Source organism: Portunus trituberculatus, chromosome 25, assembly GCF_017591435.1.
Source record: "Portunus trituberculatus isolate SZX2019 chromosome 25, ASM1759143v1, whole genome shotgun sequence".
Classification (NCBI taxonomy): domain Eukaryota; kingdom Metazoa; phylum Arthropoda; class Malacostraca; order Decapoda; family Portunidae; genus Portunus; species Portunus trituberculatus.
Window position 1 is genome coordinate 8664236 of NC_059279.1, and position 16917 is coordinate 8681152.

A 16917-nucleotide genomic window follows, 5' to 3' on the forward strand; every position below is an offset into this window, starting at 1 on the left:
TATTTAAAGAAAGTTAAATAAATATGATAATTAACAGATAATGCAATACATTTCAATAATACGATAGCTCGTAAAGATCAGATATATAATTATTTACAAAACGTTTTCAAGATGTATGAAAAGAACGACGAAAAGGATAAGAAGGTCCTGTCAGGATCACCTTAACTTTAAATTGTTAGATAAAAAATATTTCTCCTGACCGCGCACCACACACACACACACACACACACAACACACACACACACACACACACACACACACACACACACACACACACACACACACACACACACACACACACACACACACACACACACACACACACACACACACACACACACACACACACACACACACACACACACACACACACACACACACACACACACACACGATCCTCCGCCTCTCTTATTTTTCCCAGCATCACAGTAACCTTTTTGTGCGTCTTGGTAATGGGCAACGTCACGGCAGCATCTAACCCCTCGCATCGGGACAGCTGCTGCTTTTAGCTGATCTCGAGGCGACTTGTAACCAGGACAACATAAAGAATGGCACATCCCGGCTCCACGCCCCTCACCCCACGTCCCACGTCCCACGTCCCACGTCCCACGTCCCACGCCACACGCCACACACCCTCCGCTTGGGCAATGCGTCTCCCAGGCATGCTCCTCTGCAGGGCGCCCCGACAACACCTTAAGCCATACACTTCAGACGCGGCGGGTATAAAAAGTCAAGCAGGATCTGGACACTGGTTTGTAGGGACACGCACGGACGAGCACCGCCACACCACACTGGTATAATGGGCGGCCAGGAGTGAGAGAGAAGAAGGATAATACCGCCTTCATATATCCAGTAGAGAAAACTACCTCACGCTATCCGCTACGTCCGCATGACTTATTAGGGCAAAATTGTAGTGAGGAGGGCGTTCAGCATCCAGATAGTGAAGGAATTATATCCACCCTTGTTTGCTCCAGTTGTCAGAGCAGAGCCTTCAGGGGAAGTCCGTATGCCTGGCTGCTGTAGGGGCGAGGTAGTGGTGAGGCGGGGAGGAAGGTCGGGTTGAATTGCACTGATTGTTTCCTCTACGCTGAGAACACATCAAGGAAAAGTGAGGACTCGAGAAGGGGCTGGTGCAATGAGTATCCCAGATAATAACACTTTATAGTTAAAAAAATAAAATGACTTAGACGTGCATAAGGAATCTGAAGTAATGGCATGGCATCCATCTCCCCGGGCACAGGATATTCTGAATCTTGCTCAGTGTTGGACTTGACTTTAGTAGCAGCGCAGGTGAGATATTGACAGTGTGCAACGTCATGGCACGTTGTGTGCTGAGCAAAGTACCATTCAGCAGTGAGCACCGATGCCAGAGTGTTGTCTATAAAGCAAGACCTAAACACGGTCAAAAAAATGACAAGGGTGACGAATCCAGGCACAGCTGCTTATGCGCGATAAGTTGTACGTCGCACATAATTTACCGAAGGAACCTGTTACTCATAAATAGCGTTGGTGTGCTGCGGCGTCTGCATAAAAATACTTGATTGATAATGACTAAATTTGATTAACATATTGCCTAAATGAACCTCTTCACCTGTAACGGGAGAGGACAAGGGAGAGGCTAATTTACACCTGTCTCAGCGAGCCTCGCATTAAGGGAACTCGGGACTTGGCAGGCAATCCCCGCCTGGGTACTTGTCTCCACGCGCGGCTGCGTGCGGGCGTGAGGGGTGGCAGGGTCTCATGGGGGTGGAGGCAGGAGGGGCTGTCAAGAGATTCGGAAAGGATGCATAACTCAAGTTCTTTAATATAATCCTTTATTTAATTACTTCCATCGATAATTATTCATCGAGAGATTAGTTCATATACAGAATCTGTTTATGTAAAAGTTTGATTTCGTAACATAAATATTTCTGTAGATTGTTTGTTCAGTCGGTATTTACTCTCGCCACTATCTGGATGCAAACTCCGACAAGACATGATTCATGCGAGCCACCACGGGATAAATCAAGGGCCGCACGCCCTTCCTCCTCGTATATAAATATTACTAGCGAGATGCAGACTCTCGATAACTACCTTGATGCAATTTGTCAAGTAGCTGATTTGTAGCAAAATGCGTTTATTGAATGTCTATCATTTTATGATGAGGGGCGTAAGTAATACAGGAAACTAGTTTAGCACCTTGGGACCTTATACAATTTGCACTTTCAAATTTGTGCTGACAGCATCCCATCACAGCAAAAAAGAGCGCGCCAATTTTATGAGAGTGTGCCAAGGGCGATGCGCAGCGCGGCACGCGGCAGCTAGGGCAGGTTGAGACAGGTGGGGGTGGCGGGGCGCCGACCACGCCCTGCTCATCCTGTACCGGCGGCAACACTGGCTGGCACCCTGCAGGCGCCCCGCGCTGACCGGAGCTCAGGGTGGCGCGGCAGTCATGGGCTTCCGGAGTTATGCATTAATCTAGAAGGTCACCCTCGACTTTGGTAAATATGCATTGATTTATGGAGTAATGCAAGCGCCTGGGAAATGTTACGCACGCTGCAAAGGAGACACGCATGCTGATGCCATGATAACACATACACGGGGAGTATTACAAAACATTTCCTCATCCAGCGCATGTAAGAAGAGCTGTTTGTCCTCTTTGTCCTCTACCCTCAAGCAGTTCTCATCTCATGCAAGCTGATCACTGCTTGTCCAGGCAACGCACACTCCTGTGCACGCACTGATACATGCGGTGCCCTTGTGCCCTTTATCTACAACTGTTGGAATTTATATGACGTAAGGGAAGACAATAACATTTGATCAGCTATTCTAATATGAGCTTCTAGGAATCAATGCATATATATATATATATATATATATATATATATATATATATATATATATATATATATATATATATATATATATATATATATATATTTCGGAACCAGACCTGGTCACCAAGAACAGAATATATATATATATATATATATATATATATATATATATATATATATATATATATATATATATATATATATATATATATATATATATATATATATATATATATATATATATATATATATATATATATATCATTTCGGAACCAGACCTGGGCACCAAGAACAGCCCACAGTCCACAGCGTGCAGCGGGTGCTCCCATCCCGCAGTGGTCCTGTAATAGTCACCGCAAGAGATGATGAGTATATCTCCAAGATCGAGATTCTCTTCCCTTAATCACATTTTTCGCTTGTGTTTTTTTGAGCCACTAAATTAGAATCTTTCTCCTTTGGGATCACAGACGCTGCGGATTCAGAGCACGAGGAGTATGTTGTGATAAACTCCAGTCTTCCTTTAACGTTGGTGAGACACAATATTCCTTGCCCAAATAGAGTTAAGAGTGATGTAATTAGCTTCTCCCTTACAGCCATAGCACAAAATCAAAGGATGCCGGTCTCAGTGAAATTCCTCCATCTCGTCGCTCCTTTCACTCCCTTCTCCCTTTCCCCCTTCCTCCCATCCCTCCGCCCAGCCTTGGTCTTGCCGGTGTGCTCTCCACTCAGCAGCAATTATTAGCCTTTCAAAGTTTCTTCTCAAATCACATTTTCCTCTAAGGTTCTTAAGGTGCATAATTCCCAAGTCGAGAACGAGTTTTGTTAATTACGGGCAAGATGTTCCCTACGTCACCACTCAAGGCGAGAGAGAGAGAGAGAGAGAGAGAGAGAGAGAGAGAGAGAGAGAGAGAGAGAGAGAGAGAGAGAGAACTTGCTGATGAAGACAGACAAAGTAATTTTGCAAAATTGGTTTCCTAATCTCGCTCACTCCATATGTAAAAATTTTGGTGCTCTCCTTCTGATGGAAAGAGTGGAGAGAGAGGGAGGGAGGAAGGAGGTGCCTTTGCGTGGCGCCGCGCTGCAGGTGTGAGAAAAGTTACCGGAGCACGATGACGCGATAAATAACGGAGCGTATATATATTTCCTTGTACGTTATGTCCTGCTCTCCCTCACACTTCCCGACCTTTTCCTCCTCCCACCGCCACCCTTTCCTGTTGAGTTCACTTCCTCTCCCGCAGAGATCCGGCGGCAGGACCTGCAACGCCAGGAGGACTCGCCTGAGTCTGTGAGGGAGCCTTCGATGCGGAAATTATGAATATGCCGCCTGTGTGCAACTATATTAAACCCGATCTTATCTTTTACTAATTATTATGTATATCAAAAGTAGTAATTAATCTCTATCCCATTTTATAAGCTAGTAAATGAAACTTGAAGATCATGAAGGGTCGTCTTTCATAGTTTTTAATAGTTATCTGCGGTACCGTGCGACTGTTGGTGGTGGTGGTGGTGCATTAGGGTCACATTCAGAATATCACTCAGCTGGCAGCCCTAGGCCACACCTCCGTTGCCCTCGCTTAGCGGCAGATGAAAACGCAGTGCTACAAAGGGCCAAACTGATAGCTGATTGCACATATACGTCATAATATTGTTACTATAATGATGCACGGCAGAATAGGAAGTGTTTCATTTTAGAATTTAATGCGCATGACACAACGCACATTAGTGGTGTGCACGTGGTTTATGGCCTGCCAAACATGCAATAAGTTTACCAGGTGGCGATAGTGCCATGGGAGATTTTCGAGCAGCGATGTCTTTTTTTTTTTTTTTTTTGCCTGGGTACAAAAGCAAAGTATCAAACATTGTATCAATTGTGTATATTCCTTCATGTGTGGTGGTGATGAATTCCCTACATGTGCAGGTGTGGTTGCAGCCTGCCTGTATCTGCCTAACTGTTGTTGAGTGTTTGTCCTTGGCCCACATGTCCCAGGGCCTGCACAGACCCTGGGGCGTATTTGATCCGTCACACACCGCTCGTCTTCCTGGGTTACGACCACACTTCTCTGTCCAAGTTAAAAAAAAAAAAAAAAGGGAAAAAAGAAAAATCCCAAAACAACTGGTGTCAGGTATTCAAGAGAGGCGGCTGTCGATGTTTCCTTCTGTGTACTCTTCCCTTCTCCTAATATTCTTCCATATTCCAGGCCAGCTTTGCTATCTGTTGTGCACCCCTGTGTGGCAGGAGGCCGCATGTGGCTGCTAGGGACACGCTATAGCGAGGTTTTCCTCAAAATGCAAGCTCATTCAACCAATTTGGTCAGGCGGTTACAAAAATAAGAAGGGATTAAAAATAGCGTTTTTAGTGAAAGCCCTGGCCAGAGAGACACAAAAGACGAGAGGCTTCATCGTGTTATTCGCTTCGTGCTAAGTCGAGATTGAACAATGGCCTCATACACGAGAAATTTGATGTTGTTTCCCCAAGCGTCATTATGGAAGCGGCTGTGTCATTGTTCAGAGGAAGCGGTGAGCCAGGAAGGCAGGACGCCCGCGCTAATGAACCAGGCAGACCCAGCCCCTTCCTGCTGCTCCGGTAACTCCGCGGGTGAAGTGTCGCCGCGAGAACAGTTCAGGCTGACCACGTTTCTCTTCCTCAATCATCAAGTGACTGATCCTCGTAATTTTGAAATCGTGGTAGTTATTGAGGCTTTTAGGAAAATAACTTCATTGCAGCTCAAACAATGGAGAAACAGAAGCATGGATACGGTAAATTATAGGTGGTTTTCTCACTAGCTTAGGTACACGAGGCTCTAGGACTGTAACCCTGTAATCAGAAGGCAGGATACAAATTGTTCCCAGTATTTTTTGCGCACGATAACGAGAGAAAATTAGAGGTAAAAGTAAGGCAAGTAAGAAAAGTCAGAGTGTACCGGAAACAAGGCAATTTTATGCATCATATTCTGGAAGAAGACAAGTCGTAAAACAATGGAGATAATTTTTTGTTTTGGTTACCGTGGAAAATTATTATAAAGACAAGTGTGGAGTCACTATTTTCCTTGAGGCGCGGGGGAAAGGGAGGAGAGGGGAGAGCAGGGAGGGAGGGGAAGGGGATCGCTAATGAGGAAAAGAAGTGAGGTCTTGGATGTGGGATGTGGAGTGAGCAGGCCAGGTGTGGTGATCCTCAGGTGTCATGTATTATTGGTAGATGAAGTTAGTACCGAACGAAGCAGAGTGATATTAACTAGTCTTCATTAAAATTCATTACTGATAAAAAATCTAAGTTCATGTAATTTTAGGTGACAGTATTTTATAGTTTTATAGGAAGTTTCCTTATGGTAGTGATGTCTTTTTATATATATTCCTTACTACTTTTATTATTTTATATTTTTATTATTTCATTTTTCTTGTGTATCAAATATATTCACAAACTTTTATATTACACAGTTCTAATCGAGATTATCAGTGACAGCGGCACTCCATTTTCCGGCTTGTAATTTCAATTTTCATAAGCAATTCCCTTTATTTTGCCCATGGTGAATTATCGATTATGGAAAGTGCTACCGAAATATAAAGCGAAAAATACGTATTCATTTCTCCCTTCTTTCCTTCCTTTTATTTTCTTTTTCAATCTTCGTTATGACATGGAAAGAAGAAAGCAAGTCATTTTAATCTCTAAGTCACACCTTTTAATTACTATATTTCCTGTTTTTTTTTTTTTTTTCTTTTTCTCTCTTTCTCTGTTTTGAATGTCAGGTCGCGTGTGCAGGAAGCGGCAAGTTGTACAAATATTTTGATACAAACTATCCGTTGCCACACGTCAGGCGGCTTCCAGGAAAGAAGTAAATAGGAAGGAGGAAGTAATAAATATAAGTAAGGTGCAAGAAATATCAAGGTTCCTTTTGCTTCTGTTTTTTGTTTTGTTTTATAGAGGTAAAAAGTTTCAGCGAGAGAGTGATGCATAACCTTCTCTTCTTTTCCTTCTTTTACGTTTTATCAGTCTGTGCTATGCAGGGAACAGATTGATCTATTAAAGAAAAGAAATAAGATTGATTTCCTCAGGGTTGTGTTGTATTTTTGTATTTCTATTCCATTCATCTGAATCATTATATACTTCTTTCTTTTGTGTTTGTCTCCTTCAATTAAAAAAATCTCCTTGTTTGTTTTATTACATCTATTGATTATTATGTTATAGCATATACTTAATTAAATTTTTCAATTTCTTTTCCCTACTCATTTCCCACATTAGTTAATAGTAGGTGCCCTTCTTACGTACCTTTTCACTTCCCGTTCACACGTTCTCATTTATTCTTTCAACCGTGGCCTTCTCCTTTGCCCTTCATTTCCTCTCTCCCTATCCAGGCCTCGTTTCTGCACGCTTTCCTTCCTCCACAGACACACACACACACACACACACACACACACACACACACACACACACACACACACACACACACACACACACACACACACACACACACACACACACACACACACACACACACACACACACACACACACACACACACACACTTCCTCTTTTCTTGCACGCGCTTGATCTTGGAGACAGTTTGGTTGCTTCTAGAACAGAATGAGTATTGGAAAAAATTTATGTGCCTAAAAACGAAATCTAACGTGATATGACGAGCTTCAATACATTCTATGAATGTGAGATAGCTAAGAGATTAGGAGTACTGCTATTGGTTATCCTGTAAAACACACACACACACACACACACACACACACACACACACACACACACACACACACACACACACACACACACACACACACACACACACACATTTACACTCATTCACATGCGGGATAAGTAGATTAGCTTTTCGCGGAACGCATCAAATTTTACACTTCAACACTGATGTTTCTAATTTCTGCATTGTTATGTATTTTTTTCTTTTCTAATTTGTTCTTGTGTTAAGGGCGTTGGTGGGTATGTGAGGATCTGAGCTCATGAATGAAGGGTATTATGGTGGTGGATTCTAGATTAAACATATTTCTTAGTGCATAAGTCTATGTCAGAGAGAGAGAGAGAGAGAGAGAGAGAGAGAGAGAGAGAGAGAGAGAGAGGGACGGGAAGATTGTTTTAGAGACGAAAGGAAACAAAATAACAGATGACGTCATTGTATGGAATGTTACAACAATAACAAGAAGAGAAGTAAAGGCGTTTCTAGAAATGAAAGGAAAAGAAATGGTGAAAGAAATGCCTGTTATAATAAAAGCAATAACGATTCCAAAATACAAGATACCGTTACTTAAACCTTTATGCGATAAGGAAGAAAAGGAAGACAATGAAATAATATTAAGGTAAAATTAATGAATTACAATTTGGGCGGAATGATAAAAGGCCAAATGTGGAAAAGGAAATTATAAAGAAAACGTATATCGGGTAATAAACGAACAATATATTTTGAAAGTTGGTGAATGGAGAAAAAAAAAATGTAAAAGGCATTTCCGCTACGCTCGTACGTGTAACAAATGTAAATTGAAAATAACCTCTAAATAACAACTGGAGACGTGATGCTAGTAAGTGAATGCATTAAACATCCGCTCATTAATGCGTACTTGAGTCTCTGGTTTTATTCGTAATCTCTCATGCGGGGAAAGACTCGATACAAAAGTTCATTCACAAGGTACGTATTTTTTCTTTTACATCTGACCGGGAGGAAGAAAACATTTATCCACCTGCAGGAGGTAATGACAGGTGCGCTGGCCGATTACAGCCTGCAGGGCACCAATCTCCAGTGCCCCTCGGCCTGGTGGGGATGGTGACTCCGAGACAGTAACCTGATAAGGAAAATATTACAGCTTTTATTGTATTTAGAAGATGACCCTCTCAGTGGTTGTGTCGGCTAGGAAAAGAGAGGAGTGAGACACACATAATTGTTCGTGACAGCAGCATGGGATACACGTTATTGCTTCATTGGTAATCTGAGCGGGGAAACATTGCAGGTTTTATTGGGTTTAGAACATGATCCGCGCTGTGGTTGCGGCGGTTTCGAAGAGAAAAGAAAGTGACATGTGTTTAGCTGAATTGAGACAGCGTGATGGTCGTGACAGCAGCAAGGGATGCACACTATTACCTCATTACCACAAAAGTGAGTGTGGTGGTCTTGACACACGGAAGCGAGCAAGACAGACCTTCACTACGAGTAACTCTGAAGGAGGAGATGGGTGTGCTGACGCGCCCTTCGCCCTCATGAGTGACATACAGGATAAAAAGTGGGAGGGGTGACGATTCCACGGTATGATATGCTCGGAAGCCGTCACTAACATCACCTCTTGTCACCGTCACCTTCTTTTACGCACCACCTGAAGGTCCGTGTGTGTGTGTGTGTGTGTGTGTGTGTGTGTGTGTGTGTGTGTGTGTGTGTGTGTGTGTGTGTGTGTGCTTCTCGGCCTTTTGGCTAACATCAAAGTGTAGTATCTGCTCTTATCAGCTTAATATCTGATGCGATCCCCATGTGGGATCTACGATATTAATCTGATTTTTGTAAATTGGCGAAGTGCTGGGGGCTTGCTCCACCTTTGTCGCGGATCGGTCCGGTATTGCAGTACCTCCTGAATCGGTCCACTTAATAAAAAAAAATATATATAAATAAAAAAATATGTGTGTGTATGTCTGTGCGACACAGTTCCTCTTCCAGAACTAGACTTAAGGCAGTATTGCACTGGCACTTTTTCCTCCGACGTCGTGTAGAGCAACATTATTTACGACGACCTGTCGCAGGAAAAAAGGGAGATTTCACTCGACGAGGTGTCCAAGGAAACTGTCGAAAATTATCGAGGATTTTCTGCGACTGGGAGAAAATCGTTGAAAGTCTATAGTGAATATACTATATTAAACATAATACTGTAGTATATTATCATTTAATTGATATTAAGTATCATTACTTGATGAAAAAAAAAATTCTTTGATCTTATATATACATCAAGTTTAAGTGTTTAATATTATCATGGAACATTGATTTGATTTATTAGTTTGTTTGCATTCTGCTTTGGCCTAACGCGGCAGTACCGCTTAAAAAAGCTCACGAAACTAGCTATTATTTAACCTCATCCACTTCTTGTAATCTTCCTAATCTTCTAGGGACAGCTCCCTGAGCAACTTGCTATACTAACTGCTTTCTTCTTTTCTACCTAACCTCCCCCTCCTTCTCTGCAGTTTTACTCTTTATTTTTCTTGCAAAACAAGTGAACAGACTCTTACTGCTACAATAAATAGCTCAGTTAATATCATCTATGTTTGGTGATTTTGCTCCTTCTGCTGTGTCTGTTTTGGTGTTTGGTTGTCCCGGTGCCAGCGAGGCGTCGTTGATGTCTTTCGTGAGATGCCATGTGCTATTATTTCCCGCAACGTGTCGTTGAATATGCTGTTGCATGACGCGATATCGCAGGAAAAGAGCGATCGTGTGATACGGCCTTTGGGAATTAAAGGTCATGAAAGCGTAAATTTTACAATAAGACTCCGTGCAGTGTGTTTCAGGTTATAGAAGAAAGGTGCATTGTCACGGAACTGACTTTACTTGGGAATATAAAAGGGTTATTCTTCATTCCACTATGAACATGACCGATGCACATGTCATCTATAGTGTTCTATGAACTTGATACTTCAGTGATTAACGTGCTGTTTCCGTTCATAGCATTGAAGGTGTATGATAATGGAAATGAATGCCCTGTCAGTTTTTTCTTGTTACGGGATAGGATTGTTGTTGATGTGCAAACTTTAAGATTAAAATCGTCCTCGTATGCAAGTCAGTGTTGCGTCGCACCTGTCTTCCTGTCCTGCTTAATTATGCATCAAGTCGTCAGTCGTGACTCAGCTAAGCTCAGTCTTGCCATGTGCGGCTTAATGTTGTGTATCCTCACTTGATCTTCTCGAGTCATTGAAAGTGATCAGATTGGAGTGTCGTGTGGCGGTGGCGTGCTGGGGACAGTGAAGTGGCGGTGTTTTGTGGTGACGGCGGGCCGCGGATGGTACGAACACTTATCAGAAGGTAAGACGTGGGCGGTCCCTTGTGTTTGCCCTGACGACACCTGAGGGTTGAGAGAGAGAGAGAGAGAGAGAGAGAGAGAGAGAGAGAGAGAGAGAGAGAGAGAGAGAGAGAGAGAGATCCTCCTAGAGTTGACATGTGTGTGCAGCTTTTATTTTCTGGAGCAGTCATTCATTTGATTTCACATTATCAGCTTCCATTCTGGTCTTCCAAATAATATCTACATTCATATTTTTTAGCGCCTATAAAAAACACGCAGCCGTTCACAGAGCTCCACTCTCGCCTGGAGCACGTGTGTTGTGATGGAGGTGCCACAGGGACGCATGCCGGGATGGCCGCAAGAAGAGGTTTGCGTCGATAAGAACAAGTAACATAAGTGTCTTTCTGGGAAGAGTGCGAGAAGACCCTAACATTCTCCTCAAGTGTGCAGATCTGGTGTAGGCGTGCCGTCACGAAGCCACAGCCTCCTCCTCCTCCTCCTCCTCCTCCTCCTCCTCCTCCTCCTCCTCCTCCTCCTCCTCCTCCTCCTCCTCCTCCTCCTCCTCCTCCTCCTCCTCCTCCTCCTCCTCCTCCTCCAATTCATGATCTTCCCCGCCACCTCTCACCTGCCTCTCTTTTCATTCTCCTTCTGTAAGTTTTTCTCAGTTTCTTTAGATTCTGCGACGCGGAATCTTCGTGGCTATGTTGAGTTTCGTGGTCTATCTACTGCTGCTGGTGTTAATTTTGCTGTTGTCAGTATCTCTGTGAATGTTCTGATAAGATTATTCAATGGATTTTTAATATACCTTTGATTTCATGTCTCTTGTATAACGAAAATGATAGTATAGTGTATTGTAACCATTAGTAAGGACATAATTAGGCAGTTAGTGCAATTACAACGGAAATAGATGAGTTTTTTTTTTCTATCTTATTTTTTTTCGAGATCACTCCAGTTTATTTCTTTTTCCAGTTTATTATTTTTTTTTTCCAGTTCATTCCGTGTCAGCGTCTTCTCATTAGTGGCTGCAACTCCACTGCCGATTTTCTGAGTCTCTTCACGTGAGGGAAACTATTTCGCTTTTGATAATTTCGGTGTTGATACTTTCGCTAATATCACGCTGCAGTCTTGTGCACTTTCCCCTCAGCTATATTCACATTCCTCTCTCTTCCCCGTAATTATAAATTTTCACAGTCTCATCACCACTTCTCTCTCTCTCTCTCTCTCTCTCTCTCTCTCTCTCTCTCTCTCTCTCTCTCTCTCTCTCTCTCTCTCTCTCTCTCTCTCTCTCTCTCTCTCTTAGTATTACCATATTTGATATGATTTCATACGATATTGTCGTTCTTTCCTTTCTTCTTTTTCTTTCCTATTACATTCTTTCATTGAATAACTAAGATAGTTTCATACTACATATGCTACGGTTCTTTATTTTACCTATACCTTAATTCGAGTGCTTTTTGACATCGCTATCTCTCTAATATTGTCTTACATACTCTTCCCTTTCTTATTTTGTCTTCTTTTACAGGTTGCCAATCATGTTTCGTTCTTTTATCCAACCATCCACAAACATTTACAGTAATAATCCTCCGCACCACACCGTAACTCTACAATCGTAGGCAACGCGAGAAAGAAAACAAAAGAAACACTTCCAATCACCGCCCATCAGTCGGGTAATCACCAGGTAATGGGCGGCCTCCTGGTAATTGGCTCACTTGCCGACTTTACCTCGCACTTCAAGAGGACCTTTTTTCCACGAATCCATAAAACGATTAGAACGACCTTTTAAAGTGGTACCTGCGGAAGTCATAAGTCACAGTGCTTGAAGAGGACGCGAACTCAAGGAAGAGATAAGGACGGAGGAAGTTAATAACAAAGATTGAAGGTAATCCTCATCGTTCCTCAAGAGTGCCGTCACGGAGCGGTTGACGAAAGAGACACTTGAAAGGAAATAGAAATCACGTAGCATTTTCCTCGCCTCTCGGTAATGCTAGGTGTCCGTAATTAAGACTTGGGAAAGTACAATGAGTTTTCAAAATCTGGCGACCGACGAGGAGAACGTGCGGTTGAGAAATGAAAGCGACATTATGATACACGCCAAAGGTGGAGTGTCCTACGTGAGAGAGAGAGAGAGAGAGAGAGAGAGAGAGAGAGAGAGAGAGAGAGAGAGAGAGAGAGAGATATTGGTAATGAAAGCTAAAAGTAAAGATGGATGTGGTCTGAGTCTTGTCATTCCTGGCGTCAGGAATTCTCGCAGTACTGGATGTTTATTAAGCAGGTGCTGCAATGATGGACGCAGCTTGCATCGCCCACCTCGATCTGGGACGAGTTCTCCTTTGTATGCTACGGGACGAGCTTGCCTTTTGCCGCTTTTTGTCCCTCCCCCCCTTCCCCTCTATCTCTCGCTGCTCCTGATTCATTGTTTGTCTGTCGTCGTCGTGTAATATGGCATGGCTGTCACACAGAGGCTGGCGGCCACCAATGCTGGTCTCCTTGCGGTAATGCAGAGAGAGAGAGAGAGAGAGAGAGAGAGCAACATTTTTTGTGTGTAATCGGTCACACCTGCATAGCCTGGGTAGGGCATGTCGAGGGGCGTGGCCTGCATTTCCTTGGGGGCACACGCCGAGCTGCTGTGCTGCCGAGTGCCGGTCATCGCCCCAGAGATTACTCCAATATTTTTCCTCTAGTCCTGTGCAGCTCTGGGCGCTTCACCCGTGCCGGTAATGGGCTGCACCTCCTCCTAGGCAGCGGAGGCGGACTGCCCTCTCCAGGTGTTCCCGCGCCGCTCGCTCCCAACCCCGAACGCTCATTTACTTGTAATTGAAGTTAAACACGCATCCCTCTCTGCCCTTGATCGGCCGCTCGTCCAGCTGTGCCCTTGGAGGTGTTGAGAGCACCCGCCTCGCCCAGGGATGTCTTGATCCTCGTAAACACAACAGGGAGGTTATATGTGACTTTTCTTGCCTCATTGCCCCGCGCGCTCTCCTGCCTCCCACGGTACTTAGCACGGGGAAAAAATATACACACAACCACATGCCTGGGAATTTATGTCATGTATTTCTTTCCGCATCTTTGCTTCGTGCTTTCAGTTTTGCTTGGGAAAATATGAGTCAGACGATTAAGTTTCCCGTTTGTTCGATGATGGCCTCTGAATTTTTTGGTCAATTTATAGGTTCAAACCAAGCAGTAACAAATGGTGAGGCATATTGAAAAGGAAATACTACACACACACACACACACACACACACACACACACACACACACACACACACACACACACACACACACACACACACACACACACACACACACACACACACACACACACACACACACACACACACACACACACACACGGGCTACATGTCCCACACTGAGGATCCTTATTCCTGCCCGGAGACAACCCACAACCTCGTTAATATTCCGTAATGCCCGTCAGTGTAATGACACCCGCTATGCTTATCGACCCAATCAGATTGCTGTAATATATAGACAATGGCTACTTGTTCCCTCAGCTGGTCATGAGGGGCACGGCAGAGCAGCACTGGTCACCCTTCGAAGGTTGATTCTCTCTCTCTCTCTCTCTCTCTCTCTCTCTCTCTCTCTCTCTCTCTCTCTCTCTCTCTCTCTCTCTCTCTCTCTCTCTCTCTCTCTCTCTCTCTCTCTCTCTCTCTCTCTCTCTCTCTCTCTCTCTCATGTAGTCTTTTTTCTTTCTCTTTTTTCTTGTTAAGTTAGGAGTGATTCTAGTTACCCTGACAAGATTCTTTCCCCGATAAGATCTTAGTGGAAAGTCTACGGATTCCTTGTGTACAATTCATCAACTCCCTTCATGGAAATATTATTCAGTCTCCTGAGTCATTCATATAAAGTAGAGACGAGTGTCTGTTGGGCGAGTGCAGCCAGGCAGGAGGGGACGCTCGGACGAATGGCTAGGGTGTGGTGAACTGAATGAGAAGAATTGGTAGCACGATTAAGAGAAAGACGATAATCTATATTTTATTGGGAACTTGAATCCTGTTCGTCTTTCCAGTGTCATGGCTTGTTCTTTCTTATAATGATATTGCTTCTCATCCCTCTTGATCCTCGGTTATTTTCTCCCGTTTGCCAACTCCTCATCCTGTTTGACACTGATGAACTGGAAAAACTCTCAACTTGACTTTTAATTCTTTATTCACCTCAGACTTGCACAAACCCCGACACCGCTACATCTTACTCTGCTCGCCTGTGTCACCCTTCCCGCTTCTCCACACCCTGCATCGTCGCCGCCTTCACCCTGGCTGGCTTGGTTCGTTGTCTTCGCAGCATTCCTGGAAGGCACCGTTGTTTGTAATGTCTCAGGAGTAATGTGTGCATGAGTTGCCTGTCTTCATTGTCTCTTAAAAGGTTTTCTTAGAGGAACACTAGGATGTACTCGTGATGTTCATGGTAATTTGCTACCAAGGAAATGGTTTGTTACCAGATGAGTAACGAGTGTGTGTTTGGGTCACCGCTGGCCTTTGTTGGCCTGACTTAATCATTAAGAAGAGAATTATTCCTGTTACTAATTAAGTTTTTCTTCATAAATCTCTCTCTCTCTCTCTCTCTCTCTCTCTCTCTCTCTCTCTCTCTCTCTCTCTCTCTCTCTCTCTCTCTCTCTCTCTCTCTCTCTCTCTCTCTCTCTCTCTCTCTCTCTCTCTCTCTCTCTCTCTCTCTCTCTCTCTCTCTCTCTCTCTAAGGAAATAGATTTATGTGTCGTGAGGGACTGAGCGTGGAGTGCCACTCTTCCGCGGGCTGCCCCGCGTCTCTCGGCCGCCGCTCCGTCAGGGCAGTGCTAACAGTAGTGTAAATATTCACATCAAGGCCGGGCCGGTTGGAGGACGCCGTCTGGGCCTCGTTCCCATAAATTACACCTCTGGGCTGACGTCACACGAGGCTTGTATTGTCCGCTCGTGCCGCGTGGCTTGTGCCCTTTAGGCCTTCCCTCAATGGGTCTCGCGTCCCACGGCCGAGGAGGAGGAATGAAATAGAGGTATGGGCGCCTGCCCAGACCCTTCATGGCCGCTGAGTTAGGACACATTCAAGCGCACACGAGGACGGTGGGATAAGCCCTTTCAGTCAGTCACTACTTCTAACAGGTAGATGCCCTAAAGGTTCCTTGCATCTCACACCGCCTGTAGGTAGAAAAGAACGGAGATTTTGTCCCGCCAGGGTCCTTGTCTCTCTTGGCCGATTCTTCGTCAGGAATGGAGGCAGCCGGGAATGATGCACCGTGTCCGGCGGAGCCTCGGCGGCCGTGCTGGGCCAGCGGAGGGATCTGCGATTTGTATTAAATATTCCGCGGGCCAATGGTAGCGGAGAGCGGGCGGTCGACCCAATCACAACTGAGCAGGCCTGTGGGTACCGGGGCCCAGGTCCAGCAGGCTGGTGCGAGTTGCCGGGCTTTTCCAGACCTGCAACGATTTGTGCTATTCATGTGTCATAAAGGAGAAGCTCTGGTAGGTGATGTGGTAGCCTGATTGACGAGTGATCGGTGAGGGTCCTGAAGGAGGTTGGGAGATTCCACTGCGAGGACCTGGAGAGCACTACAAAGTATTTTGGTCAAGCGATGCCCATTGGTGTACAGGTGCGATTTCCACCTCAGCCAGACGTAAGAGCATACAGACCTGCACTTTCACGTTCAGACTTCGATCATGAAACCTATTGAATGTTTGCCCCCAGTCAGTGCTCAGGCATCACTTTTATATCCTGCAGACTCGTCATGTGTCTCCTTTTCTGGGCAACAGAGGGTGATGGTACAGCGAGGAGTGGATCCTTGGGCATGAGTCTGGAGGAGTGAGCGAAACAGTACGATACTCTGGGCGACAGGCATCTGGTGGGCACTGGTTGATGAAGTCCACTATGTTTAGTAGCCAGTGGGCCAAACCAGCATAGCATTTACGGAACCTCAGGTGACCGCGTGAGGAGGAAGCTGCCCGCCAACGCCACCACCACTGGTTCTTCCAAAGTTCTTAAGATAATATTCCCTGCGCAGCTCTTCCTCCTCCCTCTCTCTATGTTGGTGTTGGCCCGTGGCACTGGCGCATTCAAGCTGTGATAATTACTACTTAGTTAATGGTTCACGTGGAGGTTTATCATGCATGCCACAAGG

At 44.6% G+C, this 16917-nt stretch overlaps 1 protein-coding gene and 1 non-coding gene across 13 annotated transcripts in view; both read left to right on the plus strand.

Moving 5' to 3' along the window:
• The window catches only part of LOC123508978 (protein trachealess-like), a 586870-nt gene that overhangs the window by 176037 nt on the left and 393916 nt on the right, over positions 1–16917 (plus strand). For 2 of the 12 annotated variants that reach the window (XM_045263065.1, XM_045263064.1), the window contains exon 1: positions 16699–16917. This exon is cut by the window's right edge and continues 150 nt beyond it. The exons of 4 other annotated variants lie outside the window; for them this stretch is intronic. In XM_045263065.1, the coding sequence (XP_045119000.1) occupies positions 16907–16917 (11 nt within the window). In that variant the 5' untranslated portion in view covers positions 16699–16906. Of the gene's footprint in view, positions 1–16695 lie in introns of those variants that run through there. 6 more of the 12 variants (XM_045263063.1, XM_045263072.1, XM_045263066.1 and 3 more) reach the window with 5 other exon arrangements.
• Positions 9210–9402, plus strand: LOC123509015. Its single transcript, XR_006676085.1, has one exon. It is a non-coding gene; the product is annotated as a U2 spliceosomal RNA (small nuclear RNA).